The 27453-nt window shown below is 64.7% G+C and overlaps 2 protein-coding genes across 4 annotated transcripts in view; one reads left to right on the top strand and one right to left on the bottom strand.

Moving 5' to 3' along the window:
• CCDC187 (coiled-coil domain containing 187) overlaps positions 1–167 on the bottom strand; it is a 52661-nt gene extending 52494 nt beyond the window's left edge. The window contains exon 1 of the mRNA XM_055307896.1: positions 71–167. Within this exon, the coding sequence (XP_055163871.1) occupies positions 71–167 (97 nt within the window). The remainder of the gene's footprint in view (positions 1–70) is intronic.
• Positions 123–26094, top strand: GPSM1 (G protein signaling modulator 1). 3 transcript variants are annotated; one of them, XM_055322197.1, is made up of 14 exons: positions 123–230; positions 7319–7540; positions 8157–8292; positions 8894–9036; positions 9645–9768; positions 9872–9987; positions 10605–10760; positions 11493–11601; positions 12742–12865; positions 18022–18092; positions 18882–19058; positions 22871–23027; positions 23447–23655; positions 24590–26094. In XM_055322197.1, the coding sequence occupies exons 1-14, from the start codon at positions 166–168 to the stop codon at positions 24794–24796; spliced, it is 2016 nt and encodes a 671-aa protein (XP_055178172.1). In that variant the 5' UTR covers positions 123–165; the 3' UTR covers positions 24797–26094. The 3 variants fall into 3 exon arrangements, with proteins under 3 accessions (XP_055178172.1, XP_055178182.1, XP_055178192.1); XM_055322217.1 differs by lacking the exon at positions 123–230 and adding an exon at positions 2575–5106; XM_055322207.1 differs by lacking the exon at positions 18882–19058.
• Positions 26095–27453: the final 1359 nt, after the last annotated feature.

Genomic DNA, 27453 nt, shown 5'->3' with positions numbered 1-27453 from the left:
GCCACGGCGGGAGGGGCGGCGCCCCGCGCGCATCACTTCCTCGGCGCCTCCCGCGGGCGGGTGGACCGACCGACGGACGGACTGACGGTGCCGGCCGACGGCGACCGGCGCAGGGCGGCGCGAGCGGGGGAGTGCGCGGCCGCGGCCCTGGGCGACCCCGGCCCCATGGCCGGCCCGGCCCCGTCCGCCGCCGACGAGCTGCCCGGCCCCGCGCGGCGCCTCTACTCCAGGTCGGCTGGGCGGCCCGGCGGGGGCCTGCGGGGACGTGCGGGGGCCGGCGGGGTGCGCGGGGACGGGCGAGAGGCGGCGGGCCCCGAACAAAGGCTGCGGCGGGCGCACGACGTGGCGGGGACGCGCCCTCCCTGCGGGCCGGCGGCCGAGGCGCGGGGGAGGAGGCGTGCGGGGCGGGGGAGCCAGGATGGGGCCGGGCATGCAGGGGGGTGGGCGCGGAGGGCGGGGGCCCTGGGGCTCCCAGGGCTTGTGCCCTCTGAGGCCAGGACTGGTGGGGGTCAGGGTGGTTGGCTGGGATGGGCTGCTGCTGGCTGGACCCCCCTCACCCGCACAGTGCCTTGGGACAGGGGGCGGGAGACCTACAGCTGTGCGCCTGACAGCTGGGTGGCCTGGCACAGCAGGTGTGTGGAGGGGGGCTGCCAGGAGCTTCCCCTGAGCTGGGCACCACCACCCCACTGCCCTGGTCTGGGTTCTCAGGAGGCAGCATGGCTGAAGGGATCGGGCTTCATCATGGGTGGGGCCTTGCCCCCCCACCCCCCGCGGACCCACCAGGAATCTGGGGTTGGGGAGGTGCCGCAGGTTCGCATCCAGGCTGCAGAGCCAGCCAGCCAGGTGAGGTGTGTGCCTGCCTGAAAACACACCTGCCTCGGGGCAGATTCATGGATGATGCCAGCGGTCCATGCTTTGTGCTCCACACTCATCAGGGATGACAGGGCGGCCCTGCCCACCTGCAGTGCATGCCTGCTTGGTGACTCCCAGCCTGTCCAGGGTGTTCCACACGGTGATGCCATGTGCTGGCCCCGGGCAGACACAAGGTCCTCTGAGGGGAACAGACTGTGCCAGGGACTGCACGGGCCCAGTCCAGCAGTCAGCACCAGTGCTGGGCAGGGGCCACTCGCTGGTGGCAACTCCCACAGGCAGGCCTGGCTGCCTCTAGGGAGCCTGACCTGTCCCCAGCTCGCACGGACACCATCATCCTGGGACCTGGCAGCCTCCCCAGCTGCTGAGCCTTCCGAGGGCCTGGCCTTGCCTAAAAGGATCCTCCAGCCCCAGCTGGGCAGAGTGTCAGCAGCAAACCTCTGCTGGGCGCCACCCCCCCACCCCCCCCCACCCCCCGGCAGAGTGAGGCCCTAGTGGCGAGTGAAAAGGAGGCCTTGCCACTCCTCCCACCTCGGTCTCTGTGTGACTGGCCAGAGACACAGCCTCCATTGTGTGGTCCCAGGATTGAGTGCCGAGCCCTGGCTGCTGGGCCCCATGGGGGCGGGGGTGTGCGGGTGGGTTTGCTGGCAGCTGACACTGGCAGCCCGCCCTGAGGATCTCCCCCCAGCACCCCTGTGGGAATGGCAGGACTTGATTGGGCAGCTCCCGGCCATGTGTGTGCACATGTGCGTCGGGGTTTTAGTCCTGGGAGACCTTGCACCGCTGAGCATGGGGGCCGCATCATGTTCATGTCCACATCCAGCATCTTGGCTTGGGAGTCTGGGGTCGGGGCCCAGCAATAACACGCCACACAGGACCCTAGCCTGGGGGAGCTGTCCTGGGCAGGGACAGGCTCTGAGGGGATACCGGAGATGCCCTGGGCCCAGCCTGACATCCTTGCAAGCTGAGACCTGAGTTGAGCTCAAAGGGGCAAGCCTGACATAGATTTGGGGTGCATGGCCCTAAGCCCTCCTGTGGCCTATAAGGACACCCCTAGGGAGTTTGTGTAGCCACAGCTCCAGGTGGGCAGGGCAGTGCCTGCTCAGAGCTGGCTTTGGGAGGCTGGCAGGCAGGGATGGGAGTCGGGGAGCCATGTGTGAGGGCATCCTGGATGGGTGGGGGCCTTTAGCTAGGGAGGAGGGAACTGCTTCCTCAGTCCAGCATCCTTGGGCCACAGTGGCTCGGGGCTGGAGGAAGGTGTCAGAGGGTCATCGGGCCAGAGAGCCCACCTGTGGCAGGGCAGCTGAGGGGTGCAGGGAGCCCGGCCTGTGGATGCCCCATGACAGGATCTACTTGGTTCGACCACTCTGCCAATGGCTGTTTGGGGGGACCTCTGGGCTGGGCCTAGCGTCCTGGCTCTCTTCCCATGCCAGATTCCTGCCTGGTGACATAGGGGTCTGGGGGACATGGGCTTGGAATGCACTCTGAGAGGGACTTGAGCCTGAGTGTGCCCATGGGCCCAACAAGTCCCCAGATGGGGCCCTGGGGAGGATATTGGGTCAGGGAGACAGAGGCAGGTGAGGCAGTTAGTGCCCAGAATTCTGCTCTATGCCCCTGGGCCCACTTGCCAGGAGCGGGGGTTTGGGAGGGAGGGGCCTACGGGCCTGGGGGAAGTGGTACAGGGGGTGGGCAGGTGGCCAAGAGGTCCCTAAAAGTGAGGAGGCCCTGGGTGGTCCTCTCCCTGTTCCCTTCAGGTAAGCACCTGAGTGTTCTAGAACTGGGGAGGCACCCCCACTGTGGGGTGACATGTTAGAGGAGTGCCCCAGACATAAGGCGGCCAGACAGGGGTGTCCTCAGGAACAGGTCGGGCACCCTGCCATCCACCTATCCCCACGCACCTCCTTCCACAGGTGCCTGCAGGCACTGGCCCTGGTAGGGCCTCTGGGGAATAATGGCCTGGCCCCAGGGCTCCCTGGAAAGAAAACCCTCAGGTGCTTTCCTGAGCGAGGTGACACTCATGTCCCTCCACAGCAATACCTGTCCCACTGTGCTCCCCGCCCTGTGCTGTCCCGAAATTTCCATGTGGGAGTCAGGGTGGCTCTGGTTTGGGGGCAGTGGGATGGGGTGAGCTGGGGACCTGGAGCATCTGCTCAATGGCCCAGTCTGGGGGTGACATCCCTGGAGAGGAAGGACAGTGGATCCATTTAGCAGAGAATGGGGCCAAGGGGGATACATGTGGTGGGAGCTGGGGGCCTGGCCTGGAGACCCATGGTGCGTAGTGCTGGAGGACTGTGTAGGGTCTGTGGGATAGACAAGTGGGGACAGGGGCCCTGAAGGAGAGCAGAGCAGTTTGGTCCAAGTGAGACTGGGCTGATGGCTTCTTCTGGGATGCTGTCTTGCATGCCAAGGCCAGGCTAAAAGGGTGTGGGCTTAATGTGGTGGCCAGAATAGTAAGGCTGGCCCCTGGGGAGTCGATAACCATTTTATTAACCGGTAAGCCTGTGGGCAAGCAGCAGGAGCTTGGCAGACAGTATCCTGCATCCTGGCCACTGTGGTCTGGCCACTGGAAGAGCTGGCCTGGTGGCCCTTGCAAGGAAGGGCACATTGGGCAGTCACAGCATGAGGGTGGATCGGTGCAGGGAGATTTGGTCCCCCTGGGGCAGGACCTCCACGGAACAGTCCCAGAGGTGTGGGGTCTAATCTCTGCTGGGCTGGTGGAGGACTGCAGGTCACCCGCGAGGCATCCATGTAGCCTGGATGACAGATCCCAGGTGGGAAGGCTGTCCCTCCCAGGGTAAGGGTGGTGAGGCTGCTGCGGCCCTGAGATCTCTGGCCAGCTCAGCCCAGGCCTGCAGAGGGTCCCATGCCCCCAGGATAGGGCTCTTGGTGGCCCTTGGGGTAGACAGGCCATCTGGAGGCTCCAGGCAGCCCTGCAGGGGGGACGTGGAGGCAGTGGGCAGGAAGGCCAGCTCCACAAACCAGCACTGGAGTGAGTGGTCCAGGGTGGCTGCAGACCAGCATGTCCTTGGGGTACACGGGCAATGCCAGGAGATAGGACCAATACCCACAGGTCTGCAGGGGCGGTGTGGGGAGACAGAGGCCCCAGAATCTTCTTCACTAAGCTGGGTCCTGGGCCTGGCCAGGCTGGGCACGTCTCAGGGGAGACAGGAGAGGGTAGGGAGAGGGTAGCCTGCAGTTCAGGCGGGTCCTGGGAGGCAGAGTAGGGGGCCTAGTGTTGATGTGAGGGTGCAGGGTTGGGGGCCCAGCTTGTTAATAGGAGCTGGATAAAAAGGAGGTGATGCAGGCCCTGCCCTGTACCTGAGCTGTCCTGAGGAGTGGACAGGCGTCCTGAGGGGTAGACAGGCAGCATTGGAGAAGCCTCAGGGCAGGGAGGAGGGTGCTTGGTCGGGACACTCTTGGGAATAGGGCCTGGTGAGGCTGGCAGCCTGGGACCAGGTCCTCCCACCTGTGCTCACCTGCCAGGCCCCCCTTGCCCCCCCCCCAGTGGCCAGGGCCTACAGAGCTGAAGCTGGCGCTGGCCCTGGCACCTGCCTTGACTTTGTATCTCTGGAATGGCCTTTGCCCTGGGCCTCGCACTCGCCCTTTGACTCGGGTTCCTCCATATGCTCTGCTCCGACTCTGGGTAGCTTCGGGGACCAGGGCCCACCCTGGCTCCCCAGTTCACTCTGATCTCAGAGCTGCACACCCTCCTCTTCCCAGGGTCCAGAGCCTTGGAGGCCTCTGCTGCCCCAGTGCCCGTTGCCAAGCCAGGCAAGTGGCCTGGCAGAGAGTCTCCACCCCGCGCCCCACCCCCCCTGCAACCCAGACCTGCCCTGTCTGCTGACGATGCTAATCCCCGGCTCTGAGCTGCCCTGATCCCTTGATCCACCTCAGTTGCTGGAGGCCCCAGACACCCTGCCTAAGGACCTGGGGTCTCTTGGAAGCCAGAGCCTTTGGCCCACCACTCTGGGGTGGGTGGAGGCAGGGGACCACGAGGCGGGCACATCCCCAGGGCCAGCAGCCCGGGTGGGGCAGTTGTCGGCAGGCCTGGAGGGAGGCCTGGAGCCCCAAGATGCCGGCTGCCTCCACGGAGACCCAGCCTGTGGCCCTGAGCTTGGCAGAGAAGGCTGTCTGCAAGGTGGTGTATGGCGCCCCCCGTCCCCGCCCCCTGCTACTGCCCGTGGGCCTGGAGCTGTGGCTGCATGTGCAGAAGATGCGCAACCTGCGGAGGAAGAGGTGCGGTGGGCAGTGGGGCAGGGGCCGTGGAGGTCAGGGTCTGGAGGGTCTCGGGCCAAGTGGAGGACACCTGCCTACCACCTCCTCACATTACTGGGCCCATGTGGGACCTGCCCGTATGTGATTCAGGATGCTGTGTTGGGCACCCCCTCACTGTGCCCCTGGGCCCTTGACACAACCTCTCCCACGGTGGTGATAAGGACACACGTCTAGGCAGGAACGCTGGGCTGGGGAGGCCACTCCCCCAGTCGTGTCTGTCAGCCAGCAGGGTGTGCTGGGCTTGGGACCCAGCAACGTCAGACTCCAGGCCCCCGTCCTCCCAAGTCACTTGGGAGGAGAGATCACTCAGCCGCATCAGAGAGCTAGTGCCAGCTGGGTGGGGACGAGCCGGCCTTAGTTAAGGAGCCGTCTGCACGGTGGTGGCCAGGCCAGGGGATGGCTGCTGGGGGCTCCTGCCATATGGCATCCGATGTACCTTCCCAGAGTGTGGTGGGTAGGAGGCCGAGACCCTGGCCCCCAGCCTTCCGAGAAGCCACCCAGGCTCTGCTTGAGTCTGGAGGGTGCAGGGCAGCGCCAGGTCCTGGAGCCCACTCTCCCCTGGGGAGTCCAGGCTGGGCCAGGGGCACTGTGATGGAGACCTCCCACAGAGAGCCCTGAGCCTGTGTGGTGTGGGGCTGTTTGGTACGCGGTCTTGTTGGAAATGTGTAAAGTGCCCATTTTCTTGACGATGCGGGAGTCAAGTGGACAGGGCACTCTGGTTTGTATCAGCAGGCTATGTGGGCAAAACAGCCGAGAAGTATGGCTGTGGGCAGATTTGTTTGTTGAGAGGATATGTGTGATTCTCCTCCAGTAACTGCTGGTCACTAGGGGGACATGGCCAATTTGGTGTGGACACCTTGAATTACCCTGCAGGCTTTCCCTGGACCCCGGTGACTGGGGTTGGCCCTTGGCCATGCAGAATGTGTCTCTCACTTTTCCAGGGCCATGTATGTGGCCACTGGGCCCCTCCTGCCACCTGCCTGGGTGCCCTGCAGCCTGGAGCCCCACTCTTCCCACCCTAGGGCAGGGAAATGTGCCAGGCCTTGAGGCTGGAACCACAGGACCAGCTGGAATAGGGCAGAGGAGGAGACCGAGGTTCTAGGTGGTGATGTGTCCTACCCGGGACCCCACAGCAGGGAGAGCTGGAACCAGGGCCAGCCTGATCAAGTGACTGCCCACACAAGGCTCTTCTGACAGCCCTGTCCTTGGGGCAGCTCACCCAAGGCCCAGGGGTCATGGGGCCCGCAGTGAGCAGGGCCCAGGTAACAGCTGGGGGGCTTGGACCCCACCTTGGGGGCTAGAAGAGCCTAAGGGTAAGGGGCTGCTTCTCTGAGGCCCCTGCCCAAAGGTCGGGAGAGGAAGCCTCCAGCAAGGGCACTAGTTGTCCCATGGAACTCCGGGCTCTTGCAGTTGGGCTGGGTTCAGGGCCAGGAACCTGGAGCAGTTTCCCACGGGTCCAGGGGTCGTCCATCCGGGATGGGCCCTGTCATGTCCTCCTGCAGTAGCGCCATGGGGATGGGGAGACCTGGGAGGTGGCCAGCTGAGCACTTCTCAGCCCGTGGGGCTGGCTGACCCTTGGCTCCCACACAGCCATGCCCCCGAAGGATGGGAGGTGAGGACAGATGATGGCTGAGCCCCCAGCTGCCCACAGAGACCTTGGAGGGCGGGGCCCATCCTAGGACATGGGATGCAGTCAGCTCCTGCCCATGTGGCCTTGACCAGTTTTCTCTGAATCTCCCAAGGCCTCGGCTGTCCTGGGTGAGAATCAGGGCCTGCCACGGGCTGCTGTGGCTGCTCTGGAGGAGGGACGTGGCCCCAGGCCTGGGGGGCCCTCATCCAGGTGCCCAAGACTTCTTGAAGGCTGTGGCCACCGTAGCCTGAGGGTCTTGCTATGGTCACAGACTCATGCCTCTTCCTGGGCTGAGCCCTGGGAGCGTGAGGGGTATGCAGTGCAGCTGGGGCACAAGTGAGCCCACCTGGGGACAGGCACAGCACTGGAGCTGGCACTTGCTTCCAGGCAGTCCTCCAAAGATATTTCCGACTGTGTGCATGGGGATGGAGGGGGGCACTGCCCCCCGAGGGCCTCGTGGTCCCGGTGACACCTGGGCAGGGAGCACAGAGGCCCCGTAGGACCACGCAGAGGTGGGCGGTGACATGTGTCCCCTGTGCGCAGGATGGAGGCCTCGTGCCTGGAGCTTGCCCTGGAGGGGGAGCGTCTCTGCAAGGCTGGGGATTTCAAGGCGGGCGCGGCCTTCTTTGAGGCAGCGGTGCAGGTGGGCACCGAGGATCTGAAGACGCTGAGTGCCATCTACAGCCAGCTAGGCAATGCCTACTTCTACCTGAAGGAGTACGGCCGGGCGCTGGAGTACCACAGGCATGACCTGCTGCTGGCCCGGTGAGGTGCCCTGTGTGCGTTTGGGGAGCTCAGGGTGCCCAGGACCCCGGGGCGGTGGGGGAGGACCACACAGTGCCCCCGGCATCGTGTGTTGTCTGTCGGCCCGTGTTCCCAGTGTGTCCGCCTGCCCAACTCTGGAACCCCATGCACACCTGTGTGTGGGCTCCATAGGCCTCACTGTTCTCTGGCCTCTGGGCCTGGGCCCGAGCTGCTCTTGCCCTGGAACACGCTCTGCTCCTTCTGCACGTGGGCAGTGGGTGCCCCACAGGCCCTTCCCTGGCCAGCAAGCCCCTGACGGCCTCTGACACCCAGCCAGCCTGTCAGAAGTTATTCACACCACCGGGCCCCATGGCTCTCCTGGGTTCCATCCAGGCACCTCCCCAGGCCCTGACAGTGGCAGGCTGGGCCCAGCAGAAAAGTGACCCTCCCCTGTTCAAGCCGGGCTCCCAACCCGAGGGGCCCTCCCCACCCACCCCAGGACCCCAGCCCAGCATGGCCCCCATTGGCCCAGGGCTGGTCCTGCCAGGCCTCCCCTACCCTCACCTGGGCTCCCTGCAGCCCGCAGCATCCTGAGCCTGGCCTTTGGCCTGGCCGCACACTGCCCCCTGCCCTCCAGGACCATCGGTGACCGCATGGGGGAGGCCAAGGCCAGTGGAAACCTGGGGAACACACTCAAGGTCCTGGGCCGCTTTGACGAGGCCGTCGTCTGCTGCCAGCGGCACCTGGACATCGCCCAGGAGCAGGGGGACAAGGTGGGTCAGCGGCTTCCAGGGCAGCTGCCCCTCCCAACCCCATGACCCGGGGCCTCATGGGAGGAAGATGGAAGAGTGATCCCTGACACACTGCAGGGCTGAGTCCCTAGCTCCCCATCCCCCTTGTCAACTCTTCCTCTCACCGACCTCCCAGTCTGGCTCCAGAGGGAGGCAGGGTGGCGTGGCAGCTGGGGATAGAGTCACTCTGGGCCTAGCTCTGTGCCGGACCTTAGGCTGTCCCACTCGGTGACCTCCCTCCATGACCCTGTGACATAAGCACAGACGAGGAAACATGATGGCTTGCCCCACGTCATATCTCATGGCAACTGGGCCCAGCTGGGAGCCCCCTCCTTCCCCTGGCACCACACAGAGGCCTGGCCACCCTGACGGTAGAGACTGAGGGCTGTGGGTGCCAGATCTGGCTGCACCTCCTCTGCTGAGTCAGTCCCAGGGTCGTTTGGTTGCCTCATCCTCTGTCCACAGAATGGCAGTCACGTGCCAGCACCCCCACCCCTCCTTGGGGCCCCAGGCCTACCTCAGCATCCACACTTGCCTTTGGGGCTGTGTCTGTGGGTCCCCCCAATGTCGGTGCTGCCCTCAGGTCGGGGAGGCAAGGGCCCTGTACAACATCGGCAACGTCTACCACGCCAAGGGCAAGCAGCTGTCCTGGAATGCTGCCCAGGACCCCGGGCACCTGCCACCTGACGTCCGGGAGCCACTGCGCAGAGCCTCCGAGTTCTATGAGTGAGTGGGGCGGACAGGGGCACCTGCAGAACCAGCGGACCGGGCTTTGTCCACGCTCTCCTGGCGCTTCCTGGGCCACCGCCGCTGGCCCAGGCCCAGAGCACCCATGTCCGCCCCATCACCTCTCCACAAAGCCCGCGTGGTGCTGGCCAGTTGACTCTCCTTCCCCACCCCCCCACTGGCCCTGTCCTCAGGGCCTGCGGGGAGTGCACCAAGCCTCCTGCCGCTTCCCCATGCGTCAGTCCCCCACCCAGTGCAGAGAAGCAGGGAAAGCACCAAGCAGAAGCCATGGGTGGTGTTTAGAAAGCACATGGCTGGAAGGGGGGCAGGGACATCGGCCAAGCCTTGTGCGTGGGAGAACGTTGCCCCTGAAAACCAGAGTGGGGCAGGCGAGCCCCGGATGCACGCCTTGGAGCTCACGGTACCTGCTGGCAGTGGCACCAGAGCTGGGGGGCCCACCCTGAGCGGCCCTCATTCTGGGGCACACTCCTGGGAGGAACTGAGCAGAGGCCACCTGTCCGTCACCCTCTAGGCTAGATGGGTGGGTCACAGGGCCCCTGCTTCCCGGGCATTGAGAGGGACACAGCTCAGATGGATGCGACCCCCAGGAGGAATCTGTCCCTGGTGAAGGAGTTGGGTGACCGGGCGGCCCAGGGCAGAGCCTACGGCAACCTAGGCAACACCCACTACCTGCTGGGCAGCTTCATGGAGGCCACAGCCTTCCACAAGGAGGTGAGTGCACTGTGGGGCCCCCAGCCACTGTGTCTGTGCGTCTCATCCACATGGGGTCCCGCGGCTACTCTGTAACCACCCAGCCTTGGGTCTGTATCCTCAGCGCCTGGCCATTGCTAAGGAATTCGGAGATAAGGCAGCCGAGAGGAGGGCCTACAGCAACCTGGGGAACGCCCACATCTTCCTGGGGCGCTTTGATGTGGCCGCCGAGTACTACAAGTAGGCAGGCCTGCCCCCCAACCCCTGCCCACCTCCCCACCCACACCCACCCCTGCCCACCCCCACCTGCCCAGCCCGGGGGCCAGGTGGGGGGGTTCTGGCCTGTGTCCTGGGGCTATCAAGGGCAGAAAGCACCACAGCCCCTTCCCTTGGTAAGTGCTGGCAGAGGCCGCTGTGTTCCGGGGACACAGTTGGCCACAGCTCGGGGCTTTCTGGTGCTAGCTGTGGGGGGGAACCCCCAAAGTGTCTTTACTCCCCATGATAGCTCTGGGTGCGCGTATGATCCTTGTACGGACTCAGAAGGTCATGACCATGTGGGCTCCTGGGAGTCCCTGACCTGTGCCCGGGGAGCCCTGTGAACCATCTGCAGAGCGGTGGCCACCATGTAGAGACTGGGTCATCGGCCCCAGGTCCCGGGCTGAGCCTTACCATCCTGAATCAGGAGCCCGGGCTGGGCTGTGTTGTCCCCCAGCCCTCTATGGAGACTCTGGTGGGATCCTGGGGCTGAGGTCACAGAGCAGGTGGGCTGCATCTGCATCGCCCACTGCCCTCAGATGAGGGCCATGCACAGTGCCACGCCCCCTACATTTGGGACTGACCCTCTGTCCTCTCCGCAGGAAGACACTGCAGCTGTCCCGGCAGCTCAAGGACCAGGCAGTGGAGGCACAGGCATGCTACAGCCTGGGCAACACGTACACGCTGCTGCAGGACTACGAGCGCGCAGCTGAGTACCACCTGCGGCACCTGCTCATCGCCCAGGAACTGGCCGACAGGTTAATGGGGGGTGGGGGTCAGGCCTGGCCCACAGGCCTCCAGACAGTCCTTGAGCTGCAAACTGCTTTCAGCGAGGCCCTGCCCTGCTGCTGAGCACCAGGAGGCCTCTCCGAGCGGGACGGCCTGCCTGGCCTCAGCCTCCCTCTGCTATTGGGCCATGCTGTCCCGAGTGGGACCGCATGAGACCAGGTGGGTGCCGGCTGGCCACCTGTGGTGACTGTCAGGGTAGGCTGGTTGGGGATCAGCCCCCTGAGCACCCCGTGTCTGCATAGCCTCAGTCTCTCAGGAGACACAGAAGTATCCTACATGCACGGGTGTGGGGTGGGTGGCCAGGGCAGGGGCAAAGGGGCTGCTGGCAGGCTACTCTATTGGGAGGCTCCAAGTGGCTGGCCCTTGCTCTGGCAGGCAATGGCGCTCTGGAACTAGATGGTGACGGCTGTGGATCAGAAGTACACACAGAGCTGAGCATGTGCCCAAATGGTTAAACTTATGTTTTGTGATTTTTCACCTTAATTGAAAGATTGATGACCTGAGGGACTGCCCCTACCTCCTGCCCCCACACCCAAGGGTAGAGGAGAGCCTCACTGGCTGGTAGGGGACAAGCGAGACCCGCAGGAGCCCCAGGCCTGCCGGCTCTGCTCCTGTCACAATGGGCCCGAAAACCGGGGGCTGGTGGGTGGGCTGGCGGGCCTGGGGGCTACAGATGTGAACTCAGTGTCCCACCCTGGCAGAGTGGGTGAGGGCCGGGCGTGCTGGAGTTTGGGGAATGCCTACGTGTCCATGGGGAGCCCGGCGCAGGCCCTAACTTTCGCCAAGAAGCACTTGGAGATCTCCCAGGAGGTAAGCCAGGCCCGCCCTCCTGCCCTCCCCAGCCAGTGCCTTAGCGGCCCTTGGAGGTCTCCAGGCGCTGCCTGGCCCACTTTGGACCAGGCTAGGTGCCTCCGTGCACTCTGGGCTCCTGCCGGCACTCCTCCTCATCCTCTCCAGGCTGTTGCACCCTGGCCCTGCCCTCAGAGGCCTAGTGGCTGCTTCTCTGCCATAGCCAGGGGGTGCGACAGGGGAGGGGGCCCTGTTTGCACCCCTAGAGTGTTAGCATTCCCTGTGGGCCGGCCCTCGACCACGTCCTTTGTCCCCAATGGAACTGGGCCGGGCCAAGGTGGAAATGACCTGCCACAGGCAGCCCAGGGCACGAAGGCATGGCCGCCCCTGGGGGCCCCTCCTCTGCAACTCCCTAGCTGGACATCTCCTTAGGGATGGGACAGGGTCTCTGAGGGCCTGTCCACCCAGGATCCTCCCACTATGGTCAGCGCAGCCCCTGATCACAGGGCCATTACAGGTGGCCTCCTGTGTCCTGGGTCTTTATCTCAGCCCTACACTCCTTGGGCCCCAGTGGCACCTCCTTCCAGCACATGCCTAGTGCCTGCCCTGACCCACCATAGCCCCAGGCCTGAGTGGGCAAGACCCATAGGAGCCCAAGTGGTAGGGGGAACAGGGAAGCTTGGGTCAGAAGAGTCCCCCTGGGGCCACCAGCAGGGCTGGCCCCCATGTTCCCCCTTACCCGCGCCCCCAGAGCTCCACTGGAGGTCCAGCCACGCCCCCCCCCCGCTAGTTCTTGGGCAGTGCACTTCACCCCTCTGTGACAGGGTCCTCCTGTTGAGCCTCTGCTCTGAGCTAGGGGCCTGCAGAGTGCATGGGTGGCTCAAGAGACTGGGAAAGGTGGAGTCTGGGGCAGGCCACCCACCTTTGGGCGGGTGCTCAGGAAGGAGTGCCCCACGTGGCACAAGGCTGGCTGCCTGAGGCCCCAGGTGCTCCCGGGGTGTGAAGGGGGCCCATGTGGCCCCCCTCACCCAGGGACAAACACCCAGCCTCCACCCCTGAGGCGTAGTGAGGCCCAGTTTCCTTGGAGGCTGGAGGCTCAGTGGCTGTCCACAGGAGCCTCCCAGCCCACCTGCCCACTAACCTGGCCCTGCTTGGCTCTAGATTGGGGACCGCAATGGGGAGCTCACCGCCCGCATGAACGTGGCGCAGCTACAGCTGGTGCTGGGCCGGCTGACCAGCCCAGCGGCCACAGAGAAGCCGGACCTGGCTGGCTACGAGGCCCAAGGTGAGCCCCCAGGCTGGGTGGGCAGGGGCGTGGCAGGAGAACCACCCAGAGTATGTGGGCCTTAGGGCAGTGCTGGTCTCTGGCAGTCTACAAGGAGGTGGGCTCTGCCCCCCGACAGGAGAATCTCTGACAGAGCTGCCCAGTAAAGGTGGTAAGCCCCCTTCCCTGGGGGTGTCTGCCTCTGCCCCACTTCTCCGCCCTGCCCTGGAGCTCCCCGTGGGGGTGGAGGGTGACTGGGTGTCCAGGGTTCTCAGGGCACAGAGGGAGGGGCTTGTTCCCCCAGGGCAAGTTAGGAATCAGGACTGGAAAGTACAGGGGGCAGGGACAGTGTGGGAAACATGTGGCCTGGACGTGAGGCCTCCAGGCCAGGGCTTCATGGTTGCTGGGGCAGTGAGGGCCCATAGTCACCCTGAGCCCCCCAGTTTATCACCCCGTGACACTGTGGCCCGCATGAGGAGGAGGAGAGGGCCACTTGCTGCCCCTGACTTAGTGCTCCACCCGCTCCAGGCTGAGGGCTGGGCCTAGGGGCCGCAGTAGCCAGAGAGGCCTAGAGACCTGCTTGTGCTCAGGGTGCTAATCAGGTGAGGCCCGGGAGGAGCCAAGGCAGCTATAATGACCTCATTCACGGGCCGCTGGTTGCCCCATACAGTCAACATTGTCAGGCACACAGGGGCACGCAAGGACAGAATGTTCCTTGTAGAGCAAATGGATAAAAAGTACGGGGCCTGGGGAGGGGTGGGCACCCTGAGCTGGCTTCCCAAATTGCTGTAGGTGGGTGGGGTGGGGCAGGCTCCGCTTGGGGGCTAGTTGCCCCCTCCCTGCCTGCATGGACCCCGACCTCTGGTTCTTGAGTTTGGGGTTCTCAGTCTGGCCCGAATCCCCTCGTGGCTGTGTTCCTCAGGGGTGCCTGCCCTGCCCCCGCCCCAGGAGCCCTCCAGGCCTGCTGAGGATGAGGCTGGGGAGGACGAGGCCAGGGAAGTAGCTCTGGGCTACAGCGGGGCTTCTGTGGGTTTCTAGGAATGGCCTGTCCTGGGAAATGGGGCACATGAGTCACCCCCTGCCCCCGGACTGAGGACAGAAGCGAGGATACGAGGTTTCTGGGATCTTCAGCCACCTTTGTTTTGGGGTGCTGTGGCTGAAGGGGATGGGATGGAGGAGAGCTCAAGGGGCGGGACTTTCCTGAGCCTGGGTGGCTCTGCTTGGAGCCCCTGGCCTTGCACACCTCGGCCTTGGCCTTGGAGGAGCCCAGCAGCAAGGGGGGGCAGGGCTGGCCTGGGCTTCTGGATAGGCTCCCATGGGGCTCTCCTGCCATCCTCCTTCGGAGCTGAGGAAAGGCGGGTACATCACGAGAACAAGGCGGCTCTGTCCACCCCCACACCCAGACCCTTCCCAGCCAGGGCTCCCGGAAGCCCCCTCCCTGCCAGGCTGCCCGCAGATGCTGGGCTGCCGGCTGTCCTCCGGAGCCACCCACTCAGGCCCATGGAGGCTGGTGTGGGGGCCCCAGGCCACCTATGCAACTGCTGGAGGCAGCGAGGCGCCCTGAGTCTGGGCGGCCCTTCAGGAGACCCCCGCCCAGGTGAGCCTCACTTACTGGGTGTACACAGAGTGGGGTGGTGGCCTGGCCCAGTGTCCAGAAACGAGCCTGGAAACTGACCCTCACGGCGCGGGGGAGGGTATGGGGGGGCACTTGTATGTGCACAGCCTGTCAGTCTGGGGGAGAGGTGAAGGGGGCCAGGGGAGCCCTGGGAGACGTGTTAGTGGGGCTCACATCCTGGGGCCCTGGGAGGAGGCCCAGGCCTCCAGAGGATGAGCGCACCTTCAGCGAGGAGGGTGGGGCCGTGGTGGGTGGGGCCTGGCTGGCTAGCCCAAGGCCGGACCCAGAAGGGTTTTCCCCCTGTCCTGATAAAGACAAGGGCCCTTTCTGCGGCTGGAGAACCCAGAACCTGGCTATGGCTCAGTTTGCAGGTAGATCTCACCAGCCTTGCAACCCTCATCCCAGCAGAGGCCCCAGAAGGAGTCTGGGTGGGTGGGGGCCCTCCCTGCCACTGCTGCCTGGGCCTGGGTCAGTCCTTCCAGGTCTCCTGTTAACTAGCTGACCTGGTGATCTGCCCCAGCTGTGCCCCATTGTCCCCATCTGGGAACTGGGCCCACTGCTTGTCCTGAGGATAGTGCCTGGCAGGGATAAGGGCACTCCCTGGGAGTAGACACCTCACCGTCCATCCACACTTGGCATTTATCCTGCAGTCTGTTCACAGGCCAGGCACTGCGACACACGGACTGTCCTCATGTCTGTCCCTTCTCTGGCCGCTCCTGCCTCAACCTCCTAGAGCTTGCCAAGTGGGCCTGACTTCCCACATCCTGACCCTGGCTCTGCCCCTCCATGCCCTGTGACCTTGGCTGGTGATCACTTTTCTTGAGCCCCAGCATCCACAGTCCTGGGAGGGCAGTCAGACATGACAGTGCCTGGAAGCCCTGGACAGGGACCCATAGATAAGTGCCAGGAAACACTACCTGCTGGTCATCAGGGAGTGGGTCCAGCGAAGGTGGCCAGAGATGACAAGTGTGCAGTGAACCTTAGTGAACAGATAAGAGGCTACGGCTGTTTGGGAGGAAAGAATGGCCATGAGGCTGGGTGCAAGTGTGCGTGGCCATGTGGGGGCCACTCCCCGTGAGCTCAGGCTGCAGATGAAACACCACAGACCAGGCGGCTTAACGATATGGATGTTTACTTCCCACAGTTCTGGAGGCCGGAGGCCCGAGAGCAGAGGGCCAGCATGATGGGGTCCCGGTTTACAGATGGAGTGGGGGGCCTGTGGTTGGTGGGAGCTCTGTGGTGTTTTCTCATAAGGGCACTCACCTCGACACTGGGGCCACCCTCGTGACCTGGGGTCACCCCAATAACCTCTCAAGGCTGCACTTCCTGGTATCAGTGCGTTGGAGTTTGGGTCTTCAGCCTGGGACATGGGGGACACAATCGTTCGTTCAGTAGTGGTGACTTGTGAGCAAGGACTTGAAGGGGAGGAGGGAGTGAGCCTGAACTTAGATGGAAGACAGCTCTGCAGAATCCCTGGGGCCTGCACAAGCCCAGCTGGGAGGAGCTTTGGGAGGGCTGAGCCCCTCCCTGTGTCAGTCCCCCCTTCGCCCCCCCCACAGGGTGAGCAGAGGAAGAAGATCCCACTCAGGCCCTGTGGTGTGTCTCTGGGGCAAAGGGAGGAACAGGGAGGCAGGCTCAGATCCCAGCAAGGTGAGAAGGTTGCATTCTGGATTTGTTCCGAAGGCAGAGCAGCTGCTGGGATTCTGGACGTTGGGATGGATAGTAGGAGGAGCTGGAAGGACACAGCCAAGCAGTTAGGAAGCCAGGTTGCCCGCCCAGGTGTGCGGGGCTGCACATAGGAGGGGCCGGGGGGCGCATCGCGAGCCTGCTGGGAACAGAAGCAATGATAATGACGAGGGAGCCGGTCAGACTCGCAGGAGTGGGGTGATGCTCAAGGAAGTTTCCAGACCTCACCCTCACTCTCGGGGTGGGCAGGACGGGAAGCCCGCTAGCGTTGCTCTGGCTTGAATGCTGCGGTGAAGGCAGCATACCATCCAGACAGAGGGTGCATTTAGCCAGGCTCAGGGGGCCCTGGGGGGACCCGCCCTGGAGCCGGACACATGCTGTGCGTCACAGGGGCGTTTCAGCCTCCACCACAGCCTGGGCCGGACCGTCCAGCCAGGCGGGGCCCAACGGACCCGGTGGGGAAATTGAATATGCCCCTGGGTGTGAGGGGGCAGCCAGCCTGCCCATGGGGGGAGATGGAGCTGACCTGTCACCGGCTGTGGTGAGTAAAGGGCCAGCACATAGGCCTGCCGGTCCCGACAGGGCCACCCCACTGCCCCCGAACTACTCCCAGGGCTGGGTGATGCCCAGGCCCCGACTGGAGTTGGATGATCCCACAGTTTCCTCAGAGCTGCCAGTCTGCTCCAGGGGGTGCTGGGCTGCGGGGAGCCCTGCTCCAGCTCCTTTGGCCTCACAGCACAGAGTCAGGCTGTGTGCCCAGAGGCTGCTGGCCAGGGGCTGTTTGCAGTGGGCAGAGGCAGGCCTGGCACTGACCACCTCAGCCGAAGGGAAGGGGGGGCCCTGCTTGGGGGGCGGTAGGAGGGACGGACAGCCCCAGGTCCCGGACCCTCAGGGCCACTGATGCTTCCTGGAGCTGGCCACCTGGGACAGCAGCCACCGACGTCCCTTCTCCGATCATCATTGCTTTTCCACCCAAGGCCTCTGGAGAGTGGGGAGCAGTGGGTAGCATTCTCAGAACCTGGAGGTCAGGACAGGGACTAGGGCTCGGCTGCCCGCACCATCGCCTTGGACACCTGCCCAGCTCTTAGGAAGCCTGGGGCATCTGGTTTGGGCTAGTCTGAACACCTGTGCTCCTGAACCAGCCCCTCTTCCCCTTGGGGACCAGGTGTCAGGCAGCAGGTGTGGCCCAGGGTGGGGTTGGGGTGCACACCCCATACTGTCTGCTGCAGGCGTCTGTAGGGCGGCTTAGTGTCACATGTGGAGCTCGGTGTAGTGCAGGGGTGGCCACAGAAGGCAAGCCTTCCTCATGATGCAGCCTGTGGGTGTGCACAATGTGCCAGGCGCTGTAAAATGCTTCCATGGGTTCCTGCTGCATGGCCAGCTGCACACTTGCAGGTCCCGTGTGATGGGTGGGTCATGGGTTCAAGGTCCGGTGGTGCCAAGACAGGACCCCGGAGCATCTGCCAGCACCAGAAGCCTCGCACATGCCCTCTTATACCCAGCACGTGTCTGCAGCAGGAGGGGCGCTTAGCTCCAGGGAGGACCTGGCTGCCCCCATGCGTGTAGGTGAAGGGGTGAACTGAGTGCAGCTGATCGGGGTGTGAGGCCCCATCTGCATGGAGGTAGGGAAAGCATTCCAGGAGAGGACGTCACTGAGGCCAGTGGGGAAGCCAGGCCTGGGTTAGGAGTTCAGACACGACCTGTGGGGAGCACCAAGGCCAGGCCTGGCTGCCTGTCCACCCCAGGGGTACAGGGTCATGAGGACATTGCACACTGAGTCTGCCTCCATGGGGGACAGTGAAGTGGGAGGTTCACCTGCCAGCCCACCTCCTGGCCAGGGGTCAGTGCCAGGCTGATCAGGCCCACTGTCTTTCAGGTGCCAGGCCCAAGAGGACACAGAGGCTGAGTGCAGAGACCTGGGGCCTGCTGAGGCTCCCCCTGGAGCGGGTGAGTGGGCTGAGGGCGGACGGCTGGGGCCCCAGGGCTAGAGGGCAGCCGTCCGCAGTTAGAGGCTGAGCACGGGCATTGGGTTCATGAGGCCGGCACAGGGCTTGCAGGGCTGCCCCCACCCACCCTGTTCTTGTCTGTGTCCCATCCCCGCCACCAGTGACCAAGGCACCCTCCAGAGCCGGAGACGCTGGACCGGCCATCGGCCCCCAGAGAAGCCCCCACAGGCCCTGTCCCCTCCCACTTCATCCCAGGGTCCCACCAGCCACATTCCCAGTGTCCTGGCCGGCCCCCACTCCTGTCTGCTACCTGCCCCCTCAGACTCTGCCTCATGGGGAAGCCAAGCTGTTACAAATGGACCAGCAAGGTCTTGGCAAACCCCTCACCAAAGCCAGGCAGGGTAGGGCTCCGGGTCCACTCTGTACCTGCCAGAGGTGGGTGCTGTGTAGCCCCAGGGGATGAGCTAACCTCTCTGAGCTTCTGGTTCCTCCGATGTGGACTGGTTTCAGGCACAGGTGCCCATCGGGAAGTCTGTTGAGGGACAAGGCTTGGGGCTGCCGTGGTCACTCATTGTTCCATGTGGGGTCAGCTGTCTAGCTCTTCCAGGCCCCGGCCCTGCCTCTCCTTCCCCCCAGGCCCTGTCTTCGTCTGGCACCCAAGTGCCCAGGTGTGTGTCTGTGGGTCAGGGCCGCTGCATCTGCCAGCCTCCCTGGGGTCCTGGGACGGGGAGCATCGGTTCGGGATTACTGGCCACTCCCGCCCATGCCTGGCCTTCCTCCCCCTCCCCAGGAGCAGAATGGAGACAGCCACCAGGTGGGGGAGTGGCGGGGGCCGGGCAGGGACATGCTCCCTCTCCCCATGAGGAGCAGGAAGTACCAGGAGGGGCTGGAGGCTGCCGAGAGGCCCCGAGAGGGCGGCCACTCCCCGCTGGACAGCGCGGACGTCCGGGTGCAGGTGCCTCGCACGGTAGGCGACCTCTCCTGGGATGCCATCCCGTGCAGCAGACCTGGGCCAGGTCAGGCCACCCCCAGGGGCAGAGGCCACACGGCCCTGTGTCATCCCCAGGCCCACTGAGTGCAGGACACAGAGCACTTGGTGCAGACACAGCGTTCCATCAGTTGCATCCAGTCTTGGTGAGGCCCAGGCCACAGAGAAACTGGACCGGAGGCCTTGTGGGTGGAGGTCTGCGGGGCAGCCTTGGGGGAGCCTTGGGGGAGCACAGGCCCCGGGCCTGGCCAGTTGCCCTGGTACAGGCTGATGGGGGACAGAGGGATGGGCCTCCTGCTGCCCGGCCAGTGTCCCTCTGTGTCCAGGAGGCAGGGTTGGCCTGTCTGGGCTGCTGGAAGCCATCAGGGTTTAGAAGGCAGCGGAGCCCAGGTTCAGAGGTCAGCCCAGAACACCCCACCCCATGCACTGGGCTCCAAATCTCTGGGAATTACTCTAAAAATAGTTTCCTCCAACGGCTTAATCAGCACCTTCCAGCATGGGCACGCGCTGGGTATGCCTAGCCCCACACGGCTGCTGTGTGCCTGTCTCCCCCGCCAGGCTTGGAGGGCCTCTGCCAGCCCTCACACTGCCCCTCAGCCTGCCAGCCAGAGTCATGTCCGTGGAGTGAGGGGTGAGCACGGTGGGGCCACTGTCACCATCACATGGGGGTTTGGGGTCTAAGATGGTGTGGTTGGCGTGGTCGAGGGCCCTGGGCCCTCCTCCCGGGCAGGACTTGGGGGGTGGGGCTGGGTCAGCCCCAAAGGTCAGCATCCACCTAGAAAGGATCTAGCAGGGGGCCCCTCAAACACTAGGGAGCTGCAGCAGGCTTTGGGACACGAAGGCCCTTTCCAGCTGGTGACTTGGCCCCCAACTGGTGACCTGGCCCTGGCCAGGTCCCTGTTGTCACCATGGTGGGGCGGGGGTGGGGGGCTTCTAGCAAATATGCTCAGGCTTGCCACGAGTACTGCATTCAGAGGAGCCCTAGGAGGGGAAAGTGAGGCATGGGGCAGCACAGAAGCTAGCCTGAGGGCACCCAGCTAGGAATGGTGCAGCCGGGGGTCCCAGCGCAGCCCCTTGGAGAGCGCCACCAGGCTCCAGGCCATGTGTGCCTCTGGAGGGAATTTTGGTGGCAGAGCCCAAGCCTGGGCGCACTGGGGGGCTGGAGCCCAGTGCCAGGCTAGTCCCCTGCCCCGCAGACACTGGCCCGGCTCCCTGCGGCCAGACCTCCCACCACCCAGGGCTCTGCGCAACAGGAAGGTCCTGGGGATGTCTCCATGCCGTCCGTCCTCCCCTCCTGGCTGGTCCCCTGGATGCTCTGGGTGGGGAAAGCACCCCACAGCGAGCAGCACGGGGTGGGGGGTGGGCCACGAGGGCCCTGGGGCTGCCAGCAGTTCTGGCTGCGTGGGGAGTGGCCGCGAGGCCCATGCCCGTGGGAAAGGCCGGCTCTTTCTGGCTTTTCGCCCGGCCCAGGAGGCCCCAGCCTCGGGAGTCGGGGCTGAAAGGAGAGGTGGCTTTCCCCGGGAGGACCGGCTCTGGAAGGAAGGCGGCCCGTCAGCCAACTACAGCTTTCCACATAGGTTCCGTCCCCCTGGCCCTCTGACAGGGCCCCCCCAGGGCGGGCGGGAGTCCTTGTCCTGGAAATAATCTGAGTGTTTACAGAGCGTGTGCGCATGTGTGTGTGCGCGCGCTGCGCGCACGTGTCTACATGTGCGCGCTAGAACCCGGGCGAGCAAGTGAGCGCCGTGGGGGGGTCAGGGGCCAGGGCGGGGCTGGCGCTCCCCCAGGGCCTATTTAAGCGCTGAGCTAACGGGGGCAGCACAGGCGCCACACGGTCGTGAACAGCACACAGGGAGCGGCAGATCCAGCGTGAGTGTGGGGTCCCCGCTGCGGAGGCTCAGGGAACACGGGGCCTGCATGACGCTGGCAGGGGGCAGAGCCCAGCTGCCCTCCTGGGGCTAGGGCTGTCACCCCTGCAGCAGCCCAGCTGCCCATCTTGTCCACTGCAGGACCACCCACCCTGGCCAGCAGGCAGGAGGGCTGCACAGGGGCAGCCCCGGGCCAGGGGGTGCAGGGAGTTTGCGAGCCCCTGGCTGGAAGTCCAGCAGGAAGGGCTTGGAGAATCTGGGATAGAAGGAGCCAGAGTTGGGGGCAAAGGAGAGGTGGAAGCCTGACCTGCGAGGCCCCAGGTGGCCTTGCTGTCCAGAGCTCCCCCTGTGCTCCTGTGGCCTCAGCCCCAAATCCCCCAGACCAGGGAGGCTGTGGCCCTTCTCAGGTGGCGGCAGATGGCTGTGCTCCTGGAACCCAAACTCAGCCCAGGGCGGGTGGGAGGAGTGCCGGGAGCCCAGGGTGACCGCCCTTCCAGGAGCAGCCTGGCTCTGTTCAGCTGGCCACAGGCCACCCGGGGTCCCCTGTAGTGGGCTGGAGCCTACCCCACACCCTCCTGGGGACGCAGGGCCCCTCTGCCCTTGACACCAGTTTTCCTTTCGCTCTGGGCTCCATGGGGTCTTGGGCCAGGACGTGGGACAGCACAGCCGCGAGTTGAGGCTTCCTGAACTATCTCCAGCCTTGGCTCCAGGCCTGCCCTGGTGGGACAGGGGTGTAGTCTGTCCTGTGAGCTCCGGCCAGCTGGCGTGGCTCATGCATGAGCTGTGCTGTTACCACCTGCTCTTGGCCTTTGGGGAGCCCAAGGCAGGCGTGTTTGTGGGGGTGTCCCCCACCCGCCCCTTGGAGGCATGCAGCCTCCCCTGCCTCAGGACCCTCCTCCACAGTGGGCTCTGAGGTTGTCAGCCAGCACCCAGTAGTGACATCTTGCTGTCGTGGTCTCTCCATGAGCCCAGCTCTGAGTGACCCCAGGAGCACCCCCCCAGCTGACAGGTGGACAGGCCAGGGCTGGGTGGGGGACACTAGCGTCAGAGGGGAGGTGCCTGCAGCCAGGGTGGCCTCTGGAAGCCATCCCCTTCATCAGTCAGCCCTCTGGGCCCTGGACCGGATGCGGATGGGGTGAGGCTGCTGGGGGGACCCACCCTGACCCTGCCCTTCTGGGGGCTCCAAGAGACCACCACCTCCAGTCTCCCCTGTGTAGATGTATAAACTGAGGCCCAGAGTGGGAGTGGGTTTGCCCAAGGTCACATGGCCCCTTGGGACTCAGGCAGGCCCAGTGGCCTGCTCACCTACTTCTCATTCCCCCGTCCCCTCCCCGACCCCATCAGCAGGGCTTGCCTAGACCTAGCAGGTTGCCCAGGTCAGCCCTCCCCAGCCCCCCAGAGCAGACCTTGGGCACCTCACTAGCACATGCAGGGGGAGGCTGGGGGATGTGAACACCTTCTCTTTAGCCTGAACACCCCACACCAGGATCACAGCCTCTACAGGCTCTGTCTGTCTTCTGGGCCTGCCCACAGGTCTGGTACCAATCTCCAGAAGGGGTGGGACTGGGGTGGAACAGAGGAGCCCTCACCTACCCCAGCTGTGGTTCCTTGCTTTTGATGATGTGACCTGATGGTGCTGGCCACACCAGGGCCACTATCACCACTGCCAGGGTCCCAGCACAGGCCAGTGTCCTGTGTAAAGTAGCCAGTGAGGCTTCCTGCCTGCCGAGGGCCTGGTCACTCACACATTCAGCAGACACTGGTGAGTGCTGTGCTGGGTGCCAGGCCCCAGAGGTGTAGGCACAGGAGGGGCTCACTGCAGGGCGCTGACAGTGTGGGACAGTCCCCCCCCGGTGGGGGCGGGGGGCTGGTGACCCGCATGGGGCCCCTGTGGCCAGATGCAAGCCAGTGTGGACACTCCCCCAGAGTATCCCTCGGGCACCATCCTCCGATGAGGAGTGCTTCTTTGACCTGCTGAGCAAGTTCCAGAGCAGCCGAATGGATGACCAGCGCTGTCCCCTGGAGGAGGGCCAACCTGGGGCTGCAGAGGCCACAGCCGCCCCCACCCCGGAGGAGAGGGTCGGTGAGTGCCCCCGGGGACACGCTGCACGTGCTGCACTCCATCCCCACTCCCAGCCCCCAGCCTGGTGGCCCCGGGAGCCCTCACTCCTGAGGGGCAGGGAGACCAGCTGCAGAGGTGCCCCCTGTCACCACAAGCTCCCTGTCCCCCGCCTCGCCCAGAGCCGCATCCTGAGAAGCGTGTAATCATCCCCGTCCTCCGGAACAAGCAGTGTCAGGGTGCGTCATGGGCGCAGAGCGGGCGTGGGAAGCCAGGCCTCCCTCCTGTCACTTCAGCACCCCCTGGGGGGGGAGGGGGGCCTGCAGCAGGGACAGCCGAGGCCAGCTCCCAACACTGCTGGGAGCCCCACGCCCCGGAGAGTGTGGAGGGAAGGCCTGGCTCAGGCCTAATCAAGCCCGTGGGCCCCCGGCCTTGCCCTGCAGCCCAGCCCTCGCTGACGGCCTCCCCGCAGACCGAGGAGCTGCTGGACCTCATTGCCAGCTCCCAGAGCCGCCGGCTGGACGACCAGCGTGCCAGTGTGGGCAGCCTGCCTGGGCTGCGTGTCACCCACAGCAACCTGGGCCGTCTGCGTGGGGATGGGGACCCCCAGGAGCCGGGGGATGAGTTCTTCAACATGCTCATCAAGTGCCAGGTGGGCCTGCGGCTGGGGAAGCTGGGTGCTCATCCCGCCCACCCCGGCCCCAGGGGGCTCCAGCTCGTCTCTGTCAGGCTGACTCAGCCGGTGTGGCCGGGTGCCTGCGGTTGCTCAGACCTGAGGCCCTGCTCCCAGGGCCCCAAAGGCCACCCAGACATACTCAGGCTGGCTGCTCCTTACAGGCAGGGGGGCCAGTTAGGGGGCACCAGGCCCCCTAGGGTGTGGCCTTGGCCCAGACAGCACCCCCAAGCCGGGAGGGCAGGAGGGCTCTCCTCGTCGTGGGGTCCGGCTGCCTGCCCCTCTAGGCAGGACAAGATGGTGGACGGGATGTTAGGGATCCTGTGAAAGGCTGCAGGAAGGGCAGCTCCATGGCTGGCCTGGGACAGTGTGGTTTCCAGATGTGACGTTCGTTCCCACAGAGCAGAGGGAAGCGCAGCCCTGGGCGAGTCCAAAAATCCTCAAAACTGGCCCACCCCTGCACCTCTGACCCCGCTGCCTGCATGGTCCAGCAACTGCACCAGCTCCCAGTCCTTCTGCTCCAGACCCTGCACAGAAGCCCAAATGCCCCCACAGCTCCCACCCAGCCCCAGCCCCCTGGCCTGATGGGGTGCTCTGCAGAGCTCTGTGCCCCAGCTCCCGAGCTCCTGAACACTTAACTGTCGGTGATCTTAGGCACAGTGCTGGTCTTGGGTAGGCCCCGCAGCCCCATGCCCGGCAGGTCACTCAGCCCTCACCCCAGGGGGCCCAGCCAGAGGCCTCGGAGTCAAGGCATTACCTGCGGAGCTAGTCTTACCGGTAGATGCCGAGGCGGCCTGACCAGCCCTCCTGAGCTGGCGCCGCCCAGGTCAGCAGCCCCTGCCCAGGTGTTGTCCCCGAGACCGCTGACCACCGGGCCCTCCGACACCACCAACCCACGTGTCTGTCTACCCAGTCCTCCAGGATCGATGACCAGCGCTGCCCGCCTCCTGACGTGCTGCCCCGAGGCCCCACCATGCCCGACGAGGATTTCTTCAGCCTCATTCAGAGGGTGCAGGCCAAGCGGATGGATGAGCAGCGGGTGGACCTTGCTGGGAGCCCAGAGCAGGAGGCAGATGGGAGCCCTGAGCCCCAGCAGCAGTACCAGCCTGGTGCCAGCTGACTCCATAGCCTCAGCCAGGCTGGCCCCACCCCAACTCCTGGACTTGGGGCCAGGGGGCTTACACCTGTGATGCCCACGGCCCCTCGAGAAGCCCATTCCTCTGGAGGCCATGGCTGGGTGCAGGCTCTGCACCCTCTGGCCCTTCCCACTGTGCAGATGCTAGGCACGGCCCTCACGCTGTTCCCTCCCAGGGTGGTAGGCTCAGGCAGGGCTGCCCTGGGCATGCGGGCTCACCCCAGTCCTGGACCCGCCCCCTCCCCGCCCTGGGTCCGGCCTGCTGCTTGTTGGTCCCCAAACCCTCAAAGGCCTCTCTCCGCCCTGCCCAGCTCCATCTCTCCGTAGCGCCCAGCAGATGTGAAGACAGCTGCCTCCCCTGTGCCCCCGAGGGCTGTTCTAAAGCCTTTGCTGTGGTGTCTGCCAGCGACACGGACGTTTTTGTCCTCCCAAAGGGCGTCCCAGGGGTGACGGAGCAGACATGCTGGCCCTGCCCCCTCACCCCTCCTCGGGCCGCAGCATCAGAAAGCCTGGAGCCTGACGAGGCCATGCTGCCAGGCCAGGGCCAGGTCGCCATGCCCTGGGCACTCAGCCCCCAGCCCCAGCCGGCACCCAGCCCTGAGCAGGGAGAAGGCAAGGGTGGGGCTGAGCTGGGACACCCCTCGGCTCCAGCCCCAAAGCCCAGAGACACAGCGGCCTGGTTCTGGACACCAGCCAGCAGCAAAGTCAGCACCCTGACCACGCCAGGAGTGAACAGCAGGAATGGGCCCCCAGGTGAGCACCCAGCCCTCCACTGGGCAGATGACATCACTGCCTTCTTGTGGGGAGGGTCCGGTGCCCACACGCCCACGTTGGCCTGCGGGCCAGGGTAGGAGGCCAGCGCTCCAGGGACTGTGGCCACAGCTCTCGTGCAGGCCTCTGCCTTGGCCAGCCGCCAGCCCCTCCAGTGAGTTCCTGGCCCCACAGCACAGCCCCTAGGGCATGAGGGGCGCCTCCTCCCCAGGGGGCACCCAGCTGGGCTCCTCGGTCTTTCTCAGTGGCTCTCCAAGTATGGAGAGGCTGCTGGACCCCCATCCACCTGCAGTGCAGCCTGGGGCCCAGGGGCCATGCCCCGAAGGGTGTGGGTGGGGGCCCAGGTGCGGGGTCAGATGCACAACACAGGCTTCTTCTTGGCCGCCCCACATACTTGAATGTACATGCATATTTATTGCTCACATGTGTTTGCCATGCTGTCAGTGGGTCCTTTCCAACCCAAGGTACATTTTTTTGTTTTTTTCCCAAAAAAATAAAGTCTGCCAAGTGAATGCTGTGTCAGAACTAACGCTAAGGATGAGGGGAGGTTGGTCTTTTGGGGGGGCCCCAGGTGACAGATCTTATGTGGGTAAGTGAGCCTGCACTGTGCAAAGGGCCTGGGGCCACCACCCTGCTCCAAGCACACAGCAAGGTGATGTAGCCAGTGATGCTAGCACCTGCAATGGCACCAGCCAGCCACTTGGTGGCAGGTTGGGACCCTTGTTCACCTGGCTGTGGCGTCTATCCTGACTGGGCAGTCGCACATGGTCCAGGTGCCCACCACTCGCCTTTCCAGTCCCAAGTCCTCCCCAGTTAGAGCTGTGGCCCACCCACCCAGGACGTGCTTGGGGCCACAGAGCAAAGGAGGTGCAGAGTGCCCGTGACCTCACACCCTGAGCCCTGCTGGCTGAGGAGAGCAATGGAGCCATCTTCAAAGAGGGGAAGTTGGTGTGGGGAGGACACCCCCAAGCAGAGACCCCCAACCCCAGAGCTGTGTCCCCAGAGGCATGGTGCAGCATCTGGGAACTGGGCGAGGCAGGAGGCGTCACTTCACTCCTTGTGACCGGCTGCATGGTAGGGTGGTAGTGGGGGAGACCCCTGAGGTGAGGGTGGCACGAGGAGGACAAGACAGGTGGGAAGGGAGTCTGCAGGGAGGAGCTGCAGTCAGGGCACACCTGCCCAGGGAGGCCCTCCAGGGTTCCCCACCCACCGGTTCTTGGCGCTCTGAGAAGCCTCCACAGCAAGTACCACGGGGTGCCACGCTCCTTCTTGGTGGTTGCCCTGGGAAGCCACAGTGTGAGCCATCCTTGCCGCTCTGAGGGCAGGGGCTGCCCCTCACTGGCTGGCACCTGGCCATGGGGTGCACTCAAGGGCAAAGCTATGACTGTCTCTAGGGCCTGGCCCTGCGCAGGGCCGTCCCTCCAGGGTCAGCAGGGCCTGGATGTCCAGCATCAGGATCAGGAACTGTAAGTCGTGGTCTTACACCCCAGGCCTGGTTCCCTACCTGCACCATTGCGTCAGCAGGACCCCAACCCCCAGGGGACAGGGAGTCAGCGGCAAGGGCCCAGCCCTGCCTCCTGGGGCCATGGGGAGGGGCAGGCTCAGCCTCCAGGCCGACAGCCTCTGCCAGCAGCTCCGGAGGCTCCGGGGGAGATAATAGATGGTTGTTTGCCAGGGGACAGACAGGGGGTAATCGAGTCACCGCACACGCTGCCAACACCCCCGAGAACGTGTTGCAGCTCAGGGCACCGACGCAGGGCAGCTGTCAGCTGGCATCCTGCTGGATCCTCGAGGCCATGGCTGGTGATGAATGGTGAAGGTCACACTAGGGAAATACACGTGCTCCCATAAACACAGGAACATCCTGAGGA

This window comes from Nyctereutes procyonoides, unplaced genomic scaffold, assembly GCF_905146905.1.
Source record: "Nyctereutes procyonoides isolate TBG_1078 unplaced genomic scaffold, NYPRO_anot_genome, whole genome shotgun sequence".
Taxonomy (NCBI): Eukaryota; Metazoa; Chordata; class Mammalia; order Carnivora; family Canidae; genus Nyctereutes; species Nyctereutes procyonoides.
This window is presented reverse-complemented; position numbering and strand designations above follow the sequence as displayed.